The following is a 25,400-nucleotide window of genomic DNA, read 5'->3' as shown; positions in this document are numbered from 1 at the left end:
TTATTAGTGTTTCTCCAGTCACAGACTAAAAGTGCAGTTGAGATGGAGGATTGAAGATTGGCGGATGATCTCCTGACAAATGATGGTGCAACAGCGTGAATTCCTTAAAGGATTAATCCCAGATTTTCCTCAACTGGTATTACTACTAGAAGTGTGATGGGGTGAGACTTCCATCCGCACAATGCACCAGCACTGACTCTGGGGTTAGATTAATTTACATAAAGTGGTGGGCTCTCAACAGAGATGGGGTGGGACATGATTGCTGCTGCAGGGTTTAAACATCTGTAGAAGTTTAAAAGGCCAGCAATCAGCAAAGGAAGATTTTTTTTTCTGAAAAGCAGGATTAGCAGTTGTGAAAAGTCTGAAAGTTAAGGTACACTCAGCACAACCCGGAAATGTTAGGAGGCATCCATAGAAGTAAAGCTGTCCCAAATTCAGAGGAGGAGGAATGCTCTATTTGATATTTAAGAGAGAAGTCAGCCTGTGGAATTGCTCAATCACAATGGAAGTAGGTAGTCCTGGTAATAAGTGTCACCTCCATGGCTCCTGTGTGACTACTTGATGCTGCACAAAATTTAATTACCTGACCAGGTCAGGGAAGGTAAGCAGGGTCAGTCACACCATCCAAGAATGCACTGTACAATGCAGTTTGGCCACTTTTCACCCACCTTTTCACTATTGCAGGGCATCAAAAGATTACCATTATCAAGAGGTTCCTTGGGCCCTTTACATCCCTTGCCTTCATGTGCAAGTGTTCCTTCATTCACATTCTAATATGCATACACCTCACTAAAAGCCTCACATTGTATGTATTTGCTTCTTTCAAGCAACTCTCATTGCCTCCATTATGATCATTTTGCTGTCAACTGGGTTTCACAGCATTTCATCGCATGCAAAGGGCATTCTGACTTTTGGCACTCTTAAGGAGGAAGACAACTCGTAACAGCAGAGAAGCCACAGGTACTAGTCCACCCAATCCCAGGCTATTGACTTCTATGAGGCAGAAGCTTTGGAGCACCTGGGAAGCAGATAGGATAGAGTCAGAGATTGGGTAGTCAGAGGGTAGATGCCTGTTGCAGCCTTGGCATTCTGTTTCTCTTCCTTCTTGTGCTATTGGACCCACATAACCTGCCAATAAAGTACATTATGAAACCTTCATATTACTCTTTCTACTGAAAGTCACATATGAACGCTGCTCCTCAGCAACCCATTCTAACTCCTCCTCCTCCTCCTCCCCTTCCTCATGTCACACAGCAAGAAGTGATGGATTAAGATCTGTTAGATCAATTAGCTTCAAGCCCTGCCAGCACTTCATCACATGCACCATCATTCACACTCTCTGACAAGTACCAGTCCAGAGATATCCACCCATGAGGCATTAGACAGTGAGCCTGGAGGAAGCGCATAGGGTGATATACAAATCATGAAGGAGCCTAAGAGTGGGGGATGAGGATGCAGACATTGAAGACAGTAGGGGCAGGAAACATTGGAGCTTGGATGAAGAACTTTGGGACCCAGATCTCTCTGGTCCGCCTTTTAAAAGAAGAATGTTTGCAGAGCATCACATGTATGTGCAGACACTGGAGATGGTCTTCCAGAATGTACAGTACATGGTGTAATTCTAGGATACCTTAACAGCATCTGTGGCACCATGATTGATTCATAGCACTGTAGTCCACCCTGATGCATGTTGTAGCTTCAAGCCGATGTGTAGCAGAGACCCCCACCAATGAGGTCCTATAAGATATAGCTTCTGTCATGGATGCTGTGACTTCTGTCAGAGGCCTGGGCTGCCAGATTGGAAAGGACTATTTCTTCTGGCTTCCAATGGTTACACACGACCATCTCTTAGAGTTTGAACAATCTGATTGGTAGCATTAAATCTGGTTTCTTGCAGATCAATGGTCATGCAGAGGCAGTCTCCAGTTCATGTGATATGGAGGAATATGCTCACATCATAGAATCATACAGCACAGAAGGAGGCCATTCGGCCCATTGTGTCTGTGCCAGCTCTTAGAAAGACCTATCTAATTAGTCCCATTCCCCAGCTCTTTTCCCACAGCCCTGCAATTTTTTCCTTTTAAAGTATATATTGAATTCCCTTTTGAAAGTTACTTCAGAATCTGCTTCCACCACCCTTTCAGGCAGTGCATTCCAGATCATCACAACTCACTGCATAAAACAAATTTCTCCTCAACTCCCCCCTGGTTCTTTTGCCAATTACCTTAAATCTGTGTACCTTGGCTACTGATCCTAATGCCAGTGGAACCTGTTTCTCCTTATTTACTCTATCAAAACGGTTCATAATTTTGAACACCTCTATTAAATCTCCCCTTAACCTTCTCTGCTGTAAGGAGAACAAACGCTGCTTCTCGAGTCACTCCACATAACTGAAATCCCTCATCCCTGGTGCCATTTTAGTAAATCCCCTCAGCACCCTCTCCAAGGCCTTGACAACCTTGTGGTGCCCAGAATTGGACACAGTACGCCAGCTGAGGCCTAACCAGTGATAAAAGTTTGGCATAACTGCCTTGCTTTTGTACTCTGTTTCTATTTATAAAGCCCAGGATCCTGTATGCTTTTTAACAGCCTTCTCAGACTGTCATAAGAACATAACTCAGAGGGTAGTAGGTCTGTGGAATTTGCTGCCCCAGGAAGCTGTGGAAACTACATCATTAAATAAATTTAAAACAGAAATAGACAGTTTCCTAGAAATAAAGGGAATTAGGGGTTACGGGGAGCGGGCAGGAAATTGGACATGAATTTAGATTTGAGGTTAGGATCAGATCAGCCATGATCTTATTGAATGGCGGAGCAGGCTCGAGGGGCCGATTGGCCTACTCCTGCTCCTATTTCTTATGTTCTTATGTAAATAGGAGCAGGATTAGGCCATACGGCTCCTCGAGCCTGCTCTGCTATTCAATCAGATCATGGCTGGTCTTCGACCTCAACTCCAATTTCCTGCCCAATCCCCATATCCCTTGATACCCCTAGAGTCCAAAAATCTATCTATCTCAGCCTTGAATATATTCAATGACTCAGCATCCACAGCCCTCTGGGGTACAGAATTCCAAAGATTCACAACCCTTTGAGTGAAGAAATTCCTCCTCATCTCAGTCTTAAATGGCCGACTCCTTATTCTACGACTCTGCCCTCTAGTTCGAGACTCCCCAGCCAGGGGAAACAATCTCTCATCATCTACCCTGTCAAGCCCTCTCATAATCTTATGTTTCAATGAGTTCACCTCCTTCTTCTAAACTCCAGAGAGTATAGGCCCATTTTATTCAACCTCTCCTCATAAGACAACTCTCTCATCCCAGGAATTAATCTATTGAACCTTCGTTGCACCCCCTCTAAGGCATATCCTTCTTTAGATACGGAGACCAAAATTGTACGCAGTACTCCAGGTGAGGTCTCACTAAAGACCTGTACAATTGTAGTGAGACTTAGATTCATAGAATGCTTACAGGATGGAAGGAGGCCATTCGGCCCATCGAGTCCATGCCGGCTCTATGCAGGAGCAATCCAGCTAGTCCCATTCCCCTGCCCTATCCCCGTAACCCTGCAAACTTTTTCCGTTCAAGTACTTATCCAGTTCCCTTTTGAAGGCCATGATTGAATTTGCCTCCACCATCCCCTCAGGCAGTGCATTCCAGATCCTAGCCACTCGCTTTGTAAAAAAAAGATTTTCCTCATATCACCTTTGGTTCTGTTGACAATCACCTTAAATCGATGTCCTCTGGTTCCTTACTCTTGTATTCCAACCCCCTTGCAATAAGGGCCAACATGCCATTTGCTTTTCTAATTGCTTGCTGTACCTGCATGCTAATCTCTCTGAACACCAACATTTAATAGTTTCTCACCAGTAAAAACATATTCTGTTTCTCTATTCTTCCTACCAAAGTGAATAACCTCACATTTCCCCACATTATACTCCATCTGTTACCTTCTTGCGTACTCTCTTAACCTGTCTATATCCCTTTGCAGACTCTTTGTCCTCCTCACAGCTTACTTTCCCACCTAGCCTTGTATCATCAGCAAACTTGGATACATTACACTCGGTCTCTTCATCTAAGTCATTAATATAGATTGTAAATAGCTGAGGCCCAAGCACCGATCCTTGCAGCACCCCACTAGTTACAGCCTGCCAACCTGAAAATGACCCATTTATCCCTACTCTCTGTTTTCTGTCCTGTAACCAATCCTCTATCCCTGCTAATATGTTACCCCCAACCCCATGAGCCCTTATCTTGCGTAACAACCATATGTGTGGCATCTTATCAAATGCCCTTTGAAAATCCAAATATACAACATCCACTGGTTCCCTTTTATCTGCCCCATCAGTTACATCCTTTAAAAAACTCTAATAAATTTGTCAAACATCATTTCCCTTTCATAAAACCATGTTGACTCTGCCTAATCATATTATGATGTTCCAAGTGCCCTGTTACCACTTCCTCAATAATGGATACCAGCATTTTCCCGACCACTGATGTCAGGCTAACTGGCCTGTAGTTCCCGGTTTTCTCTCTCCCTCCTTTCTTGAATAGCAGGGTTCCATTTGTTTCCTTCCAATCCGCTGGGACCGTTCTTGAATCTATGGAATTCTGTAAGATCATAACAAATGCATTAACTATCTCTGCAGCCACCTCTTTTAGAAGCCTCGGACGTCTGCCATCAGGCCCAGGGGATTTATTGGCTTTTAGTCATAGGAACATAGGAAAATAGGAACAGGAGTAGGCCATTCAGCCCCTCGTGCCTGCTCCGCCATTTGATAAGATCATGGCAGATCTGTGATCTAGCTCCATATACCTGCCTTTGGCCCATATCCATTAATACCTTTAGTTGCCAAAAAGCTATCCATCTCATATTTAAATTTAGCAATTGAGCTAGTATCAATTGCCGTTTGCGGAAGAGAGTTCCAAATTTCTACCACCCTTTGTGTGTAGAAATGTTTTCTAATCTCGCTCCTGAAAGGTCTGGCTCTAATTTTTAGACTGTGCCCCCTACTCCTAGAATCCCCAACCAGCGGAAATAGTTTCTCTCTATCCACCCTATCCGTTCCCCTTAATATCTTATAAACTTCGATCAGATCACCCCTTAACCTTCTAAACTCCAGAGAGTACAACCCCAATTTGTGTAATCTCACCTCGTAACTTAACCCTTGAAGTCCAGGTATCATTCTAGTAAACCTACGCTGCACTCCCTCCAAGGCCAATATGTCCTTCCGAAGATGCGGTGCCCAGAACAGCTCACAGTACTCCAGGTGCGGTCTAACCAGGGTTTTGTATCGCTGCAGCATAACTTCTGCCCCCTTGTACTCTAGTCCTCCAGATATAAAGGCCAGCATTCCATTAGCCGCCTTGATTATTTTCTGCACCTGTTCATGACGCTTCAATGATCTATGAACTGAACCCCTAAGTCCCTTTGGACATCCACTGTTTTTAACTTTTTACCATTTAGAAAGTACCCTGTTCTATCCTTTTTTGATCCAAAATGGATGACCTCACATTTGTCTACATTGATTTCCATTCGCCACAGTTTTGCCCATTCACCTAATCTATCAATATCCCTTTGTAATTTTATGTTTTCATCTACAATGCTTACAATGCCACCTAATCTTTGTGTCATTGGCAAACTTAGATATGAGAATTTCTATGCCTTCATCTAAGTCGTTAATAAATATTGTGAATAATTGAGGCCCCAAGACAGATCCCTGCGGGACTCCACTAGTCACATCCTGCCAATGTGAGTACCTACCCATTATCCCTACTCTCTGTCGCCTTTCGCTCAGCCAATTTCCTAACCAAGTCTGTACTTTTCCCTCAATTCCATGGGCTTCTAACTTAGCTAACAGTCTCTTATGCGGGACCTTATCAAATGCCTTCTGGAAGTCCATATAAATAACATCCATTGACATTCCCCTGTCCACTACTTTAGTCACCTCTTCAGAAAATTCAATCAGGTTTGTCCAACACGACCTACCTTTCACAAATCCATGCTGGCTCTCCCTGATTAACTTAAAATTCTCGAGGTGTTCAGTCACCCTATCCTTAATTATAGACTCCAGGAATTTCCCCACAACAGATGTTAGGCTAACTGGTCTATAATTCCCCGGTTTCCCTCTCTCTCCTTTCTTAAAAAGTGGAGTGACCTGTGCAATTTTCCAATCCAGAGGGACAGTTCCTGAATCTAGAGAACTTTGAAAGATTATAGTTAGGTCATCCACAATGTGCTCACCTACTTCCTTTAAAATCCTGGGATGGAAACCGTCTGGTCCTGTGGATTTGTCACTCTTTAGTGCTATTATTTTCTTCATTACTGTTGTTTTACTTATGTTAATTTTATCGAGTCCCTGTCCCCGATTCAATATTAGTTTTCTTGGGATTTCCCGCATGCTATCCTCTTTTTCGACTGTAAATACTGACGCAAAGTAATTATTCAACATGTCCGCCATTTCCCCATTGTCAATGACAATATCCCCACTTTCAGTTTTTAAGGGGCCAACACTGCTCCTGACCACCCTCTTTTTCCTAATATAACTATAAAAGTTCTTCGTATTGGTTTTGATATCCCTTGCAAGTTTCTTTTCATACTCTCTTTTCGTAGCTCTTACTATCTGTTTTGTGACCCTTTGTTGATCTTTGTATCTTTCCCATTCGCCAGGATCTGTGTCATTTTTTGCCTTTTTGCATTCCGTTTCCTTACGTCTCATACTGTTTTTTTTTGGCAAGTAAAGTTCTTGCCCCTCAAGGGTATAAACCGGTTCTGTATCACGTTAAATGTTTCTTTAAACATTTCCCACTGATCATCAGTCGTTTTACCCATTAACAGATTTGCCCAGTTTACTGTGGACAGTCTCTGTCTCATCCCATTGAAGTCGGCCTTACCCAAGTCTAGAATCTCATCAGCTGACTCACTTTTTTCTCTTTCAAACACGACATTGAATTCGATCATGTTATGATCGCTATTGGATAGATGTTCACACACAGTTAAGCTGTTAACTAAATCTGGTTCATTACTCATTGCTAAATCTAGTATGGCTTGCCCCCTTGTTGCCTCTAGGACATACTGTTGTAGAAAACTATCTCGGACACATTCAAGAAATTCACTACCTTTCTGACAGTTGCTAGTCTGCTTTCCCCAATCTATGTGAAGGTTAAAGTCCCCCATTAAGACCACTATGCCTTTGTTACACGCTCGTCTAATCTCTGCATTTATACAATCTAGCACTTCAGAGCTGCTGCCAGGGGTCCTATACACAACTCCCACTATAGTCTTAGATCCTTTCCTGTTTCTCAATTCAACCCATAAGGTCTCTGTTGGCTGCTTAGCTCTTGTTATATCCTCCTTTATCATTGAATTGATTTCATCTCAAATCACTAAGGCTACTCCTCCCCCTCCTCCATTATCCCTATCTCTCCTGTAGACCTTATGACCTGGTATATTTAGTTCCCAATCCTGACCATCCTGCAGCCATGTCTCAGTAATAGCTATCATATCATACCCTCCAATTTGAATTTGAACCTGTAGTTCATTTAAATTATTTCTTATACTCGTGCATTTGTATATAGAACTCTTAGTTGGGCCACACACCCTAGCCTGCCCTTCAGCTTTCATGCTGGGATAGTCGCCTTACGCCTTCTAGTTTTCACTTTATCTGTAGTGTCTAAAATACACTTTCTTTCTGCTGCTCTACGCTTTTCCCCTTTCACTTGTTCTTGAACAACTGTTTGCACTATTTGTATTGTAAATTTCCCCTGGGTCTTCCCCTCTCTTGCTGCTCTCAACTTTACTCCCTTCTGACTCCCCGCTCAGGTTCCCATCCTCCTGCCACTCTAGTTTAAACCTTCCCCAACAGCACTAGCAAACACCCCCGCGAGGACATTGGTCCCGGTCCTGCTCGGGTGTAACCCGTCTCGCTTGTGCAGGTCCCATCTTCCCCAGAACCGGTCCCAATGTCCCAGGAATCTAAATCCCTCCCTCCTGCACCATCCCTGCAGCCACGCATTGATCCTGTCTATACTCCTGTTCCTATACTCACTAGCACGTGGCACTGGTGGTAATCCTGAGATCAATACCTTTGAGGTCCTGCTTTTTAATTTATCTCCTAACTCCTTAAATTCACCTTGCAGGACCTCATCCCTTTTTTTTACCTATGTCGTTGGTACCGATATGGACCACGACGACTGGCTGTTCACCCTCCCCCTCCAGAATGCCCTGCAGCCTTTCCGTGACATCCTTGACCCTAGCACCAGGGAGGCAACATACCATCCTGGAGTCACGTTTACGGCCGCAAAAACACCTATCTGTTCCCCTTCCAATGAATCCCCTATCACTGTAGCCCTGCCACTCTTCCTCCCCTCCTGTGCAGCAGAGTCACCCGTGGTGCCACAAACTTGGCTCTTGCTGCTTTCTCCTGATAAGCCATCTCCCCCAACAGTATCCAAAGAATAATATCTGTTTGAAAGGGAGATGGCCCCAGGGGACTCCTGCTTTACCTGCCTGGCGTCACCCATGTCCTTTCTGCCTGCGTAATCTTTACCTGCGGTGTGACCACCTCACTGAACGTGCTATCCATGATAGTCTCAGCATCGCGGATGCTCCACAGTGAGTCCACCCGCAGCTCCAGCTCCGAAATGCGATTTGCCAGTAGCTGCAGCTGGACACACTTCCTGCACACATGGTCACCAGGGGCACTGGTAGTGTCCATGACTTCCCACATAGTGCAGGAGGAGCATATCACGGGTGCGAGCTCTGCTTCCATGACTTGCCTTAGATTTACCCTGCGTTCACCTCTCAGACTCTCCTCCTGCTCTCGGTCTCTCCTTTTTGCTGTCCTCACCTCTCGGACTCTCCTGCCTCACCTGCGACGTCGCACAGTAGTTGTCTCTTGTTGCAGGTCTGCTGCTGCTGCTTCTATCCCCACTCTCAGTCTTCTGCTGCTCAGGTCCACCGCCGCTCTGCGGAAAAAGTTAGGAAAAGCAAGGCAAAGCAGCACCTCCTTCCCACACTTCACCGAACTCCCACGCTTACCAAACTCTGAAGTGTTCACTCTGTGCTTGCTGCCTTAAAATATTTGTGTGTGATCCCCAAGTCTCTGTTCCTGCACCCCCTTTTAAAATTGTACCATTTAGTTAATATTGCCTCTCCTTATTCTTCCTTCCAAAGTACAACACTTCACACTTCTCTGCATTAAATTTCATTTGCCATGTGTCTGCTCACTTCACCAGTCTGTCTACATCCTCCTGTAGTCTGCTACTATCCTCCTGGTGAATGGGAAAGATACAAAGATCAACAAAGGGTCACAAAACAGATAGTAAGAGCTACAAAAAGAGAGTATGAAAAGAAACTCACAAGGGATATCAAAACCAATACGAAGAACTTTTATAGTTATATTAGGAAAAAGAGGGTGGTCAGGAGCAGTGTTGGCCCCTTAAAAACTGAAAGTGGGGATATTGTCATTGACAATGGGGAAATGGCGGACATGTTGAACAATTACTGTGCGTCAGTATTTACAGTCGAAAAAGAGGATAGCATGCCGGAAATCCCAAGAAAACTAATATTGAATCGGGGACAGGGACTCAATAAAATTAACATAAGTAAAACAACAGTAATGAAGAAAATAATAGCACTAAAGAGTGACAAATCCCCAGGACCAGATGGTTTCCATCCCAGGGTTTTAAAGGAAGTAAGTGAGCACATTGCGGATGCCCTAACTATAATCTTTCAAAGTTCTCTAGATTCAGGAACTGTCCCTCTAGATTGGAAAATTGCACATCACTTCGCTTTTTAAGAAAGGAGAGAGAGGGAAACCGGGGAATTATAGACCAGTTAGCCTAACATCTGTTGTGGGGAAAATGCTGGAGTCTATAATTAAGGATCGGGTGACTGAACACCTCTCAAATTTTCAGTTAATCAGAGAGAGCCAGTGTGGATTTGTGAAAGGTAGGTCGAGTCTGACAAAGCTGATTGAATATTTTGAAGAGGTGACTAAAGTAGTGGACAGGGGAATGTCAATGGATGTTATTTATATGGACTTCCAGAAGGCATTTGATAAGGTCCCACATAAGAGACTGTTAGCTAAGATAGAAGCCCATGGAATTGAGGGAAAAGTACTGACTTGGTTAGGAAGTTGGCTGAGCGAAAGGCGACAGAGAGTAGGGATAATGGGTAGGTACTCACATTGGGAGGATGTGACTAGTGGAGTCCCGCAGGGATCTGTCTTGGGGCCTCAATTATTCACAATATTTATTAACGACTTGGATGAAGGCATAGAAAGCCTCATATCTAAGTTTGCCGATGACACAAAGATTGGTGGCATTGTAAGCAGTGTAGATGAAAACATAAAATTACAAAGGGATATTGATAGATTAGGTGAATGGGCAAAACTGTGGCAAATGGAATTCAATGTCGACAAATGTAAGGTCATCCACTTTGGATCAAAAAAGGATAGAACAAGGTACTTTCTAAATGGTAAAAGGTTAAAAACAGTGGATGTCCAAAGGGACTTAGGGGTTCAGGTACATGGATCATTGAAGTGTCATGAACAGGTGCAGAAAATAATCACGAAGGCAAATGGAATGCTGGCCTTTATATCTGGAGGACTGGAGTACAAGGGGGCAGAAGTTATGTTGCAGCTATACAAAACCCTGGTTAGACCGCACCTGGAGTACTGTGAGCAGTTCTGGCGCACCTTCGGAAGGACATATTGGCCTTGGAGGGAGTGCAGCGTAGGTTTACTGGAATGATATCCGGACTTCAAGGGTTAAGTTACGAGGAGAAATTACACAAATTGGGGTTGTATTCTCTGGAGTTTCGAAGGTTAAGGGGTGATCTGATCGAAGTTTATCAGATGTTAAGGGGAACAGATAGGGTGGATAGAGAGGAAGTATTTCCGCTGGTTGCGGATTTTAGGAGTAGGGGGCACAGTCTCAAAATTAGAGCCGGACTTTTCAGGAGCGAGATTAGAAAACATTTCTGCACACAAAGGGTTGTCGAAGTTTGGAACTCTCTTCCGCCAACGGCAATTGATACTAGCTCAATTGCTAAATTTAAATGTGAGATAGATAGCTTTTTGGCAACCAAAGATATTAAGGGATATGGGCCAAAGGCAGGTATATGGAGTTAGATCACAGATCAGCCACGTTCTTATCAAAGTGCGGAGCAGGCACGAGGGGCTGAATGGCCTACTCCTGTTCCTATGTTCCCATGTTCCTCAATGTTTACTACATTTCTGAATTTTGCGTCATGGTATGTTCTTTATACCCAAGTCCAGGTCATTAATCAAAAAGAGCAGTGGTCATAATACCGACCCCTGAGAGACACCACTGTATACTTCCCTCCAGTCTGAAAAACAACTGTTTACTACTACTCTCTGCTTTATGCCTTTTAGCCAATTTTCCGTCCATGCTGCCACTGCCCCTTTAATCCTAATGGGCTTCTCTCTCGGGATAGCAGCATATGTGTGCACTCTTGCCAGCCTGCATATGAGTAGAAAAAAAGGCAGGGCCAGGTTGTTTCTGTTGCATCACAAAAGATGCAGCTTGTCCCTCTCCGGACTTGGCTGCCATAAAACGAGGGCCATCTCAGCCCCAAGGCTCATTTGCATATGCAGTAGTCACCCACCTTTCACACTCCTGAAACTTAAGTAGCATTTAGGAGGAGCAGGAGATTATGTTTGAGTTCACACATCGTACACTGGCACCAAGGGGAAGTACAGTAGTAAGAAAAAGTCGACATGCGCACACAGTTTGAGTTATAAAGTTACGGTCGTATTAAAATAGTTGTGCATTCTGATATTGATTTTGGCCTGGATGAAGATGGAACTCTGTGAGTTGATGTGCACAGAGAAGGTCTCTCGCTGCTGGTGTATTAGTGACAGGAAGAAGCATGATGTTGGACAGCTTGTGCAGTGGACAGATGTAATCAAAAGAAGGTCTCCTGTATCAGATATATATAAATTAACTCTTGCAACTAACAGTGCGTTATGTCCTACATACTAATCTGCCTGATCCCACTGCTGCCCTTGGGTATCTTCCTCCACTGGGCCCATCATGAGGAGGCCTTTTTGTAAGGCAAAGTTGTGTAGTATTCAGCGCACGACCTCTACCCTTAAGTCCCTAGCCCCAAATGGATCCAGGCACTGAAGTGGCCTTTAAAATTCCAATTGTGATAATTCTGGTAGCGGAATTGACCTTGTTATAATGGTGTTTAGCTGGTGTCCTGGGAAAGTGCACAGGTATCACCAGTCATGCCTTGTTCCTGATCTCCCAGGATCCACCCAGACACTTGGCTTAAAGTGCAGGAATGGAGGACTGCCTTAAAAGAAGGAGATGTGGCAGCTGGCAAGAAAGTGATCATCTACTTGTATAATTGCTGGTCAGAAACAAAGTGGACATTGAACGAGTGGAATCCTCATTTGTTAACAGAAGTGATAGAATTGATGAAGGGGGCACAGATGGCCACATGGGTGTAATCTATGACATTTTGTACTCCAGGAAATTCTGTTATTTGGTGAAATTGTAGAGTGCCATAGTTTTGCAGGTTGTCCCTGGATAAGGTGATTCAATGGCTTGTTTGAGCAAACAATACTTGATGCACCTGTTTATAGTTGATGACCACAAAGACAGCCTGTAATTGTCATGCAGATAATAATGCAGGGCAGTGGTGACCTTCACAGCCATTGGTAGTGTGGTGCCTTCAGTCGAAATGGGCTGCAGGTCTGGTTATAATATGTGACATATCTTATTGGTGACTTCACTTGTTAAGTGCAACCTCCACAGGCACTGTTCCTGGATAACTGGAGATAGGAGTGTCTTGGTGTATGCATTCTGCAGGTGAGGTATCAGTGGGTGGGTGCTACATGCCCTCTGTGTTGATTGACCAGTCTGGCCTCCCTCCATTTCTCGTCGCCCTCCTTCCTGAAAGAAACTCAGATAGCATGCAGCAAGACCTGGACAACATCCAGGCTTGGGCTGATAAGTGGCAAGTAACATTCACGCCAGACAATGACCATCTCCAACAAGAGAGAGTCTAACCACCTCCCCTTGACATTCAACGGCATTACCATCGCCGAATCCCCCACCATCAACATCCTGGGGGTCACCATTGACCAGAAACTTAACTGGACCAGCCATATAAATACTGTGGCTACAAGAGCAGGTCAGAGGCTGGGTATTCTGTGGCGAATGACTCACCTCCTGACTCCCCAAAGCCTTTCCACCATCTACAAGGCACAAGTCAGGAGTGTGATGGAATACTCTCCACTTGCCTGGATGAGTGCAGCTCCAACAACACTCAAGAAGCTCGACACCATCCAGGACAAAGCAGCCCGCTTGATTGGCACCCCATCCAAACCACCCTAAACATTCAATCCCTTCACCACCGGCGCACTGTGGCTGCAGTGTGTACCATCTACAGGATGCACTGCAGCAACTCGCCAAGGTTTCTTTGACAGTACCTCCCAAACCCGTGACTTCTACCACCTAGAAGGATAAGGGCAGCAGGCACATGGGAACAACACCACCTGCACGTTCCTCTCCAAGTCACACACCATCCCGACTTGGAAATATATCGCCGTTCCTTCACTGTCATTGGGTCAAAATCCTGGAACTCCCTTCCTAACAGCACTGTGGGAGAACCTTCACCACTCGGACTGCAGCGGTTCAAGAAGGCGGCTCACCCCCACCTTCTCAAGGGCAATTAGGGATGGGCAATAAATGCTGGCCTTGCCAGCGATGCCCACATCCCACGAATGAATTTTTTTTTTTAAAAAAAGGATATTCCAATGGATATCCCACTGTGGCTTTTTTAGAATAGAGGAGGGGTAAAAATGTAAGCCCCACAGATGAAGACAGATGTTAAAGTAGTAGTCGGTAGGGAAAACACAAATTTGAAAACTGGATCAAAGATAAGGATTTTAGAAAACATTTTGATGCACCTGCAGTACATTAAATTTAATTCTACATTTTCCATTGGATTTAGCAGGGTTGGACACCTGCAGAGTTTAGTTACTTGCAGCATTATTGCGGTGGTAATAACACAAAATATGGCATAATGACATCACCACATCATTGTTGCCTTGTTTAAATACCCCCAACCAATTTGGGCAGGTGCTTCTGGTGTCTAGCAGCAATTACACCATAAAATCCAATGGGTAAGTAAAATGGGCAAGGCACTGCTGTATTTTCTGCCCTCAACTGCCCCAGTGCCATCTGAAAATTTGAGAATTTGGTGTACAAATGGGAAAACCTACCTTTTTTAGTGTCCATAGATGATTATTTCACATCGGATGAAGCTAATATCATCTTTGTATTGGAAGTGTAATTTTTCTGAAAAAATGAGGAAGACTATGCCTAAGGTAGGTAATGTATCATTTCTCCAGTGTCTGTTTTTCTCACTTGAATTGATGGGTCTCTGCTCAGACAATGACTAGCAGGAACTTTTTTTTAAAAAAGTTATTTAAATGCAGTCAACTAGGATCTGCTTTCTGTATCTTGTCTATTGATTCTTTTTCTAGTTGATAGGTTGGAGAAAATTATTCTAGCCACTTCGTGTCTGCTTGTTCTAGTTATTGTTGCACAACTTCCATTCTCCCCGCCCACCACTCTTGAGTTTAGGTGTTGGCTTCCTACTCCTGTGCTAACAACAATAACTTGCATTTATATAGTGCCTTTAATATAGGAAAAAAAAATTCCAAGGTGCCTCATAGAAGCTTGAGGATAATAGACACCAAGTCGTGGAAGGAAAGATTAGGAGAGGTTACCAAACGCCTGGTCAAAGAAATGATTTTTAAGGGTCTTAAAGATGGAGGAAGGTGGGTTTAAGGAGAGAATTCCACAGCGAGACCTAGATGCTGAAGGTACAGCAAGCAGAGGTGAAGTGAGATATGGGAGAATGCAGAAGAAAGGCCTGGAAGAGGTAATGGAGATGTGGAGGTTGAGGCTGTGGTGGATTTTAAATTGGAGGCATTGGGAGAATGGGAGCCAATGTAGGTCAGTGAGGACAGGAATGATGGGATGCAGGATAGGATACGGACAGCAAGGGAGCCAAAAAGAAAAGCATTTCTGCCCAATGGAATAGTGGGAAATGGAACTGTTGGGCTTTTGACTTAAACTTAAGAGTTGTGTTCTTTCATTGAATGATCCCAATCTTATTTTTGCTTCTGGTATGGACCCATGTCAATCTTTTCATTTATTGGTAGCAGTAGCTTCTATCACCATTGAAGCTTTTTTTTTAAAAAGCACATGGATCCAATGTGATACACGTGAATTTATTTTCCTTTTTTTTTCAGAAAATGAAAAACCAGCTTCTTTGGTGACCAGCATGATAGATTATAATATGCCTATTACAATGGCCTACATGAAGCACATGAAGCTACAGTTACTGAGCTCTCACCAAGATGAGGTATAGCACTTTTTAAAAGTTCAAACATCTGAAGTACACAATGGAAAATGTTATTTGTAACTATATAAGGTTAAACTGAGTAAATACAATTATGTTTTCATTGGGTTGAAATTATTTTTGGTTGAAATTATTAAAATTTCAAAATGTATAATATTGGATGGAGTTTGATTTGAATTTTGTCCTGATAACTGATGTAAAAGCATTGGCCTTATTTTATCTCTTAATGCTTTTGTCAAAATAGCAAGCAAAGGGATTGCGTATTTAATGCATTCATACGCTAGTCTTCACATAGTGTAAATTCAAGGCTGTCGAGAATGCAATTTTTTGCTTTGTTATCATTTCCTTCCAATGGCTGATGAATTAAGTAGAAGCAATACATTCTGCCCAAAGATATATAAAGGAGACATGATTTCTGCTGGTGGTTTTACAATATTTAGAACATGATTAAGCACTAAAAGAGTAACCGAATAATAAAATTACAAGTTGGTTATGGTGGTCTTTTCAAACCGTATAAGTATTGGTGGTCATTGTGTAAATTCTTTTTACCATGAGTGACCACCATCTGTTTTTGTTTCTGGTAAAAGTCAAGTAGAGTGTAACTTTGTGTAGAAGACTGAATAGTTCATATTGAACAACGAAAGAGGCATTCTCTTTGTGAATAGCACTTTGACATGCTTTGGATCATTAGGTTGTCAATCTGTAAATAGTTGGAGAAATGTTTGTCAAACACTTTTCATGAAGACAGTGATCTTTTAAAAATACTATTGTTGGTGATACTTCATCAATGTTGTTATGATCACTGTCTATTTTAATGGGGAACTTTCTGGCCTGTGGCCTGGTACACCTTTTGCTACCGAGTTCTTGTGAAGTACTTATTAAAATGGGGCAAAACAAATGCTCTTTGTTGAGACACAGAAAATAAAATTATCGCACAACACAGTCCGGCAATGTCATTCCCTTCTGTACAAAATTATGATGGGGTTAGTATCTCTTACAACCTCTTGCCACCAATGTTCTGTAATTTAGGGTACTTTAATTCCTCTTGCAACAGAATCATTGCACTTTCTGTGAGTGGATCTTGTCTCCCCTACAATCCAGAAACTGCAGCATTTTGATTTTTTTTTGGTCTCTGCAGAGCTTCGTATGCTTTAAGGACTTGCACAATCCTAGAACGCTAAGTGCCCCCTGTACTTTATTTCTCGCCAAGCCATTCCGGAAGACTATTATTAATGCATCATACTCAAGTTGGGATCAAATTTCAAATTAGCTAACTAGATTTATTTACAGAACTTAAACAAATAGAAAACATATACGATAGCATAATCTCCTGTACAGTGACAGCAGAAAACTTCTAAACGTACAATCTGCTGCACTAGCAGTCAATGTAGAGAATAATTTTACTCAACAGGCTGTAACACACGAGTTAAGTTTGCATTGATTTGAACACAAAGGTTATTGGATAAATAAATAAACTGTTTCAATTATTATTAAAACTGGGATTAAAGAAATTGCGGGACTTTCAGGGGGTAGGTGACCTAAACCTCCACACCCTTTAGCCAGTACCTTTTGCATTGTGTGTATATATATTATATATATATATATGCCTGGAGTTACCTTTGTCCACAATGAAGAACATTTGCTATCCATTCCCCCAACCTATCAAAATTGGCCTGTACCCTATATGTTTGATTTGTGTTCTTAGCTCACATGCAGATTTTTGTGTCATCAACAAACTTGAGTGGTTGCATTAATGCCTTCATCCAAATCATTTGTGAAGATGGTGCACAGCAGTAGTTCCAACATGACTCCCTGCAGTACTTCACTTGTGATTTGGTCCCCTGCGGAGCGACATCCATTGATTAGTACCCCCCACCTATGATGTTGCAGCCAACTTGTTATCCAGCAAAAAATCTGACCCCCACCCCGCCCACAATGAAACATTACCAAATAGCTTCTAAATTTGCTTCCATAGAAGTAAATGCAAGCATCACTATCTGGCACTACCAGCACCTTGACATCATCTTCAATAGCACTTCAGCCACATCTTGATCTTCAATCCTAACCAGCTCAGCTGATTCTCTCTATGGACCTATGCAGTCCGAGATTTCTTTCTGGGTTCTGACAGAACTTAAAAAGAAACTTTACCATTGCACTGCAGCTATCTACAATTAGCTTTTCTAATGTCCCTTTGACTTTAGTTCACCTCAACTGTATCTTGTATCTATCCCTAATCTCTTGACAGTTACTTGCTTTATATTTGGTGAAATATTTCTTTATGATTAGTTTGCCTATGAATGTCTCTGTTTGACCCACGAGGAACAGTGCTATGTTGACTTCTTGGCAACTAAGGGCACACTCTGGCACTTTTTAAGACTCCCATGATCTGTTGCCGACATTAGATGTGCCAACAAATTGGCACATGCACCTACCAGACTTGTCACTGCACAGTTCATGGGCACCTTGAAGCAGGGCTTCAAATGCTTTGACATCAGGAAGTCCCTTGTATAGCCCAGTAAAAGTTTGCAAGACCATTATGGTTTCCTGCCCGCTACACACTTTTGTAGTCGAACTACGGAACCCCTAAGAACATATGAAATAGGAGCAGGGGTAGGCCATACGACCCCTCGAGCCTGCTCCACCATTCAATGAGAATGTGGCTGATCTTCGACCTCAACTTCACTTTCCCGTCTGATCCTCATAACCCTCGATTCCCTTATTGTCCAAAAATGTATTGATCTCAGTCCTTAATATACTCATCGACTGAGCATCCACAGCCCTCTGGGGCTGAGAATTCCAAAGATTCACAACCCTCGGAGTCAAGAAATTCCTCCTCATCTCAGTCCTAAATCGCCTCCCCCTTATCCTGAGACTATGCCCCCTAGTTCTAGACTCTCCAGCCAGGGGAAACAGCCTCTCAGCATCTACCCTGTCGAGCTCTCTCAGAATCTTTTATGTTTCAATGCGATAACCTCTCCTTCTTCTAAACTCCAGAGAGTATGGGCCCCTTCTACTCAATCCCTCCTCATAGGACTACCCACACATCCCAGGAATCAATTTGGTGAACCTTCGTTGCACCGCCTCGAAGATAAGTAGATCCTTCCTTAGGGAAGGAGACCAAAACTGTACAGTATTCCAGGTGAGGTCTCAACAAAGCCCTGTACAATTGCAGCAAGACTTCCTTACTCTTGTTCTCCAACCCCATTGCACTAAAGGCCAACATACCATTTGCCTTCCTAATTGCTTGCTGTGCCTTTTTTTTATTCGTTCGTGGGATGTGGGCATCGCTGGCGAGGCTGGCATTTATTGCCCATCCCTAATTGCCCTTGAGAAGGTGGTGGTGAGCCGCCTTCTTGAACCGCTGCAGTCCGTGTGGTGACGGTTCTCCCACAGTGCTGTTAGGAAGGGAGTTCCAGGATTTTGACCCGGCGACGATGAAGGAACGGCGATACATTTCCAAGTCGGGATGCTATGTGACTTGGAGGGGAACGTGCAGGTGGTGTTGTTCCCATGTACCTGCTGCTCTTGTCCTTCTAGGTGGTAGAAGTCGCGGGTTTGGGAGGTGCTGTCGAAGAAGCCTTGACGAGTTGCTGCAGTGCATCCTGTGGATGGTACACACTGCAGCCACTGTGCGCCGGTGGTGAAGGGAGTGAGTGTTGAGGGTGGTGGATGGGGTGCCAATCAAGCGGACTGCTTTGTCCTGGATGGTGTCGAGCTTCTTGAGTGTTGTTGGAGCTGCACTCATCCAGGCAAGTGGAGAGTATTCCATCACACTCCTGACTTGTGCCTTGTAAATGGTGGAAAGGCTTTGGGGAGTCAGGAGGTGAGTCACTCGCCGCAGAATACCCAGCCTCTGACCTGCTCTTGTAGCCACAGTATTTATATGGCTGGTCCAGTTAAGTTTCTGGTCAATGGTGACCCCCAGGATGTTGATGGTGGGGAATTTGGCGATGGTAATGCCGTTGAATGTCAAGGGGAGGTGGTTAGACTCTCTTTTGTTGGAGATGGTCATTACCTGGCACTTATCTGGCGCGAATGTTACTTGCCACTTATCAGCCCAAGCCTGGATGTTGTCCAGGTCTTGCTGCAGGCGGGCTCGGACTGCTTCATTATTTGAGGGGTTGCGAATGGAACTGAACACTGTGCAACATCAGCGAACATCCCCATTTCTGACCTTATAATGGAGGGAAGGTCATTGAAGAAGAAGCTGAAGATGGTTGGGCCTAGGGCACAGCCCTGAGGAACTCCTGCAGCAATGTCCTGGGGCTGAGATGATTGGCCTCCAACAACCACAACCATCTTCCTTTGTGCTAGGTATGACTCCAGCCACTGGAGAGTTTTCCCCCTGATTCCCATTGATTTCAATTTGACTAGGGCTCCTTGGTGCCACACTCGGTCAGATGCTGCCTTGATGTCAAGGGCAGTCACTCTCATCTCACCTCTGGAATTCAGCTATTTTGTCCATGTTTGGACCAAGGCTGTAATGAGGTCTGGAGCCAAGTGGTCCTGGCGGAACCCAAACTGAGCTTCGGTGAGCAGCTTATTGGTGAATAAGTGCCGCTTGATAGCACTGTCGACGACACCTTCCATCACTTTGCTGATGATTGAGAGTAGGCTGCATGTTAACTTTGTGTTTCATGTACAAGGACACCTAAATCCCTCTGAGCATCAACATTTAATAGTTTCTCTCCGTTTAAAAAATATTCTGTTTTTCTGTTCTTCCAACCAAAGTGAATAACCTCACATTTCCCCACAATGCTCCATCCACCAAAATCTTGCTCATTCACTTAACCGGTCTATATCCCTTTGCAGACATTTTCTAGTCCTCCTCACAGCTTACTTTCCCACCTAGCTTTGTATCATCAGCAAACTTGGATACATTACAGTTCCTTCATATAAGTCATTAATATGGATTGTAAATAGCTGAGGCCCAAGCACTGATCCTCGCGGCACCCCACTAGTTACAGCCTGCTAACCTGAAAATGACCTGTTTATTCCTAATCTCTGTTTTCTGTCCGTTAACCAATCCTCTATCCATGCTAATATATTACCCCTGACCTTATGAGCCCTTATCTTGTGTAACAACCTTTTATGTGGCACCTTACGAAATGCCTTTTGAAAATCCAAATATACTACATCCACTGATTTCCAATTTATTTACCCTGCTAGTTACATCCTCAAAAAACTCTAATACATTTGTTAAGCATGATTTCCCTGCTAGAGGAACAGAACGACCAGTTGCTGCAGCTAGGCAAAGATGACTGCTAGTGCTGTACACTAGGATCTCATTGATGAGCAATTCTCTTAGTCACCCATCCTCCTATTGCACTAGCAGTCCTCTGCCCATTTTCGTCATGCCCTCAACAAAAATACCATCATTTGCATTCCTTTTTAGCAACGAGCAAAGTATCAGCGATTCCATTCTTGTAACCTGAGGGTACTTTGTCCAAAATCATACCCAGAACACACATTCCCAGGCTCTGAGCTAAGGCCAAAGGATTGGGGTTCAAGTCCAGATTTGGCCAACTTGGCCCCCAGAGGCAAAAATTTAGGTGAGAGGCCTCTGGGCTGGAGAACTAATGCTTCTTGGCTGCGCACAGAGCACAGCCACGATGTCGTCCTCCAATGCCGTGTTGCCGTTAATGTTGGACTCAAAATGGCAACACAATTGTGATCGGTACTTTAAAAGTGAAGTGATTAAATTATTTGCAGTTAGTTTTGCCTGTCCTGCTGTACAAAATTGCCTGCTCTGAATATGATGGTTATTAACCCTCACGTCCCCCCACTGGCTCTGCCATTGCTCTCTCCACTGAACTGTTGGACAACCAAATTTTTATTCCCTACAAGTAATATATATGTAGGCCTTGTATTTACTACCTTGATGCTTTCATGGCACTCAATGATGGTGGAGTCCAGCACTTGAGTGCAAAAGACAAGGCTGAAGCATTTGCAACCACCTTCAGCCAGAAGTGCCGAGTGGATGATCCATCTCTGCCTCCTCCTGATATCCCCACCATCACAGAAGCCAGTCTTCAGTCAATTGGATTCACTCCACTTGATATCAAGAAACGGCCGAGTGCGCTGGATGCAGCAAAGGCTATGGGCCCCGACAACATCCGGGCTGTAGTGCTGATGACTTGTGCTCCAGAACTTGCTGCGCCTCAAGCCATGCTGTTCCAGTACAGCTACAACACTGGCATCTACCCGACAATTGGAAAATTGCCCAGGTATGTCCTGTCCACAATAAGCAGGACAAATCCAATCCGGCCAATTACCGCCCCATCAGTCTACTCTCGACCATCGGCAAAGGGAGGGAAGGTGTCGTCGACAGTGCTATCAAGCGGCACTTACTCACCAATAACCTGCTTACCGATGCTCAGTTTGGGTTCCGCCAGGACCACTCGGCTCCAGACCTCATTACAGCCTTGGTCCAAACATGGACAAAAGAGCTGAATTCCAGAGGTGAGGTGAGAGTGACTGACCTTGACATCAAGGCAGCATTTGACCGAGTGTGGCACCAAGGAGCCCTAGTAAAATTGAAATCAATGGGAATCAGGGGGAAAACTCTCCAGTGGCTGGAGTCATACCTAGCACAAAGGAAGATGGTAGTGGTTGTTGGAGGCCAATTATCTCAGCCCCAGGGCCTTGCTGCAGGAGTTCCTCAGGGCTGTGCCCTAGGCCCAACCATCTTCAGCTGCTTCATCAATGACCTTCCCTCCATCATAAGGTCAGAAATGGGGAAGTTCGCTGATGATTGCACAGTGTTCAGTCCACTCGCAACCCCTCAAATAATGAAGCAGTCCGAGCCCGCCTGCAGCAAGACCTGGACAACATCCAGGCTTGGGCTGATAAGTGGCAAGTAACATTTGCGCCAGACAAGTGCCAAGTAATGACCATCTCCAACAAGAGAGAGTCTAACCACCTCCACTTGACATTCAACGGCATTACCATCGCCGAATCCCCCACCATCAACATCCTGGGGGTCACCATTGACCAGAAACTTAACTGGACCAGCCATATAAATACTGTGACTACAAGAGCCGGTCAGAGGCTGGGTGTTCTGCGGTGAGTGACTCAACTCGTGACTCCCCAAAGCCTTTCCACCATCTACAAGGCACAAGTCAGGAGTGTGATGGAATACTCTCCACTTGCCTGGATGATTGCAGCTCCAACAACACTCAAGAAGCTCGACACCATCCAGGACAAAGCAGCCCGCTTGATTGGCACCCCATCCACCACTCTAAACATTCACTTCCTTCACCACCGGTGCACAGTAGCTGCAGTATGTACCATCCACAGGATGCACTGCAGCAACTCGCCAAGGCTTCTTCGACAGCACCTCCCAAACCAAAATCTCTACCACCTATAAGGACAAGAGCAGCAGGTACATGGGAACAACACCACCTGCACGTTCCCCTCCAAGTCACACACCAACCCGACTTGGAAATATATCGTTCCTTCATCGTCGCTGGGTCATCATCCTGGAACTCCCTTCCTAACAGCACTGTGGGCGAACCTTCACCACACGGACTGCAGCGGTTCAAGAAGGCGGCTCACTACCACCTTCTCGAGGGCAATTAGGGATGGACAATAAATGCTGGCCTCGCCAGCGACGCCCACATCCCGTGAACGAATAAAAAAAATGTAGGCTGTGGACCCTAAGCACCTACTACCTCTCTGTGTTGGATGATGTGTTGCAGTGGGAGCCTCTTGGAAGTGGAGTGGCTCTTTACGTTCCTGAGCTAGTTGCTGCTGACTCTTCCATATCAGCTGTGGAGGCTGCCTGATTCTGCATGCTTACTGTCACATTTACATTCAATGGAGTGAGGGTGTAGATATGTTGCTGACCTGAGAGATAGCACTGACATCTGTTCCAACTCCAGTCATGGCCTCAACGCTGGCCCTTGCCTTATCATACCTACTGATCAGCGTGATAACTGACCTGATGCACCAATGAGGCGAGTGAAATTGTGACTCAGGCTTCACTCAATGTGAACTCTAACCATCAGAGAGACAAAGTTCTCTACAGCAGCAGTAATGAATGAGATGTAATGAATGGCATTAAAGCCGCTGCCCATTGGGGCTTTGTTGCAGGTGTCCATGGAATAGCCGCATACTGCATGATTGGCAGTTCCGCAAAATCTGTCCATCTGTAAATATAACTAGTGAGCTCCCCTACAGTAGCCTTCAGCTGCTTCAAGTTTGCGAGCAGTCGCCAATGACTGGCGTAAACTTGTGTTCAGCAAACACCATTTATTTATAAGCAGGATCCTTGAGGTCCAGATCGCTGAGTTCAACAGGTGAGAATGAAATTGAACTGGCCATTCCGAGTTGGTTTCTACTCCTTCTGTACCACCCAGCTGTCCCTGCACAGACGTGCTCGTGCTTCACTCATTGAACCTTCTGTAACTTGCTCACCACATCTCCCAGGGTGGATCGACCTCAGTGGATGTTAGCATGGTTAGGAATGGACAGTGCTGGATGCTGTGAGGTGCTGACCATATTTGGCCCACTGGGCTATGGCTCAAGTTCCTGGTGCACACAGAGAATGAGAACAGAATAATAGGTTGCAATGTTGTCAATAAGGCAAATGTTGAAATATAACTTGAAACATAATGAGTTTAGTTGTACCATGCTTGAGTGTATACTTTGGTGGCAGTGATTATATAGGATGAGAAGGAAGAGGTTAAGAAGGGCAGTACTACCTATGAGATAGGGGAATAGCTCTAACTTCAATATCGCCAACTCTCAGTGCTGACAAGACCAAAGATCCAGAGAAAAAGCAAAAGATTGCAGATGCTGGAAATCTGAAACAAAAACAGAAAATGCTGGAAATACTCAGGTCAGGCAGCATCTGTGGAGAGAGGAAGATAGGGTGTCACAGTGCAGCCCATTGTGAATGTGGAAACGTGCATGTATCATGCAGCTGCATTAAAGTGGAAGGATTTGTTTCAGGTGAATCTTCTGAAGGAACACTTGTAGATGTAAAATAAAAACAGAAAATGCTGGAGAAGCTCAGCAAGTGAGGCAGCATCTGTGTAGAAAGAAAGGGAGTTAACGTTTCAGATCGATGACCTTTCGTCAGAACGGGCGAAAGTTCTTCGACGAAAGGTCATTGATCTGAAACGTTAACTCCCTTTCTTTCTGCACAGATGCTGCCTCGCTTGCTGAGCTTCTCCAGCATTTTCTGTTTTTATTTCAGATTTCCAGCATCTGCAGTATTTTGCTTTTGACTTGTAGATGTAAGTTATTGTTTTCAAGTGTACACTGCCGCATCATGACCATACATGGAAATCCTTAAAGGTAATGAAAGGTAATTAGGGTGAGGAAACATGTTACATTCATATTTTGGAGAGCTATGCTTGCTCAAGCAGCGCTTCCACTGATGAATAGGGGAATCTGGTACAAGGCCTCTGGAGGTTAACATTTTGTTTGACTCTCAAAAAAATACAACAATCAAACTTGCTGTAGTATGATGGTCAAAAAATCCGTCCCGTTTAAGGTGCTGCTACAATACTTTAAATCCTGCAGCATCATTGCATTTCCTGCCAGGGAGGGTGAGCCTTATTGTAATAACTTGATGTCCTGGCAGGGCCAGCACTTATCCAGCTTGGTAAGTGGTATTCCTACTACGTCCACCTCCAAGTAGGTCCAAACTGGGACTGAAAATTAGCACTTATAAAAATTAATGCATTGAACCTATTGATCCAATTTTACAAATGCAGGCCATTAAAATGGATGCAAAATTGCAGGGAGTACATACTATGCCATTTCGTAATATGTGCTCGCAGTGGGTGAGGCTCCTCATCAGGAGCACGATATAAAGTCGTTGTATGTTGTAGTGTTGCAAGATGAACTCAAAATAATTCAGCAGATGCATGTGTGGTTCTATTCCCGATTTTCAGCCTAGACTATATTTTCGTCTGAATTTATAATTGCAATCATGGTGAAAAATGTATACTTGTGGCATTCAATTTGAGAGATAAAACGCTGAT

At 44.2% G+C, this 25,400-nt stretch overlaps 1 protein-coding gene across 6 annotated transcripts in view; it reads left to right on the top strand.

Moving 5' to 3' along the window:
- LOC137314484 (nucleolar protein 4-like) overlaps positions 1-25,400 on the top strand; it is a 426,906-nt gene that overhangs the window by 48,154 nt on the left and 353,352 nt on the right. For all 6 annotated transcript variants that reach the window (XM_067979813.1, XM_067979819.1, XM_067979838.1 and 3 more), the window contains one exon: positions 15,296-15,408. In XM_067979813.1, coding sequence (XP_067835914.1) covers positions 15,296-15,408 — 113 coding nt within the window. The remainder of the gene's footprint in view (positions 1-15,295; positions 15,409-25,400) is intronic.

The sequence above is a fragment of the Heptranchias perlo genome, chromosome 3 (genome assembly GCF_035084215.1).
Source record: "Heptranchias perlo isolate sHepPer1 chromosome 3, sHepPer1.hap1, whole genome shotgun sequence".
Taxonomy (NCBI): domain Eukaryota; kingdom Metazoa; phylum Chordata; class Chondrichthyes; order Hexanchiformes; family Hexanchidae; genus Heptranchias; species Heptranchias perlo.
The sequence above is the reverse complement of the archived record's forward strand: the minus strand, read 5'-3'. Positions and strand labels throughout refer to the sequence as shown.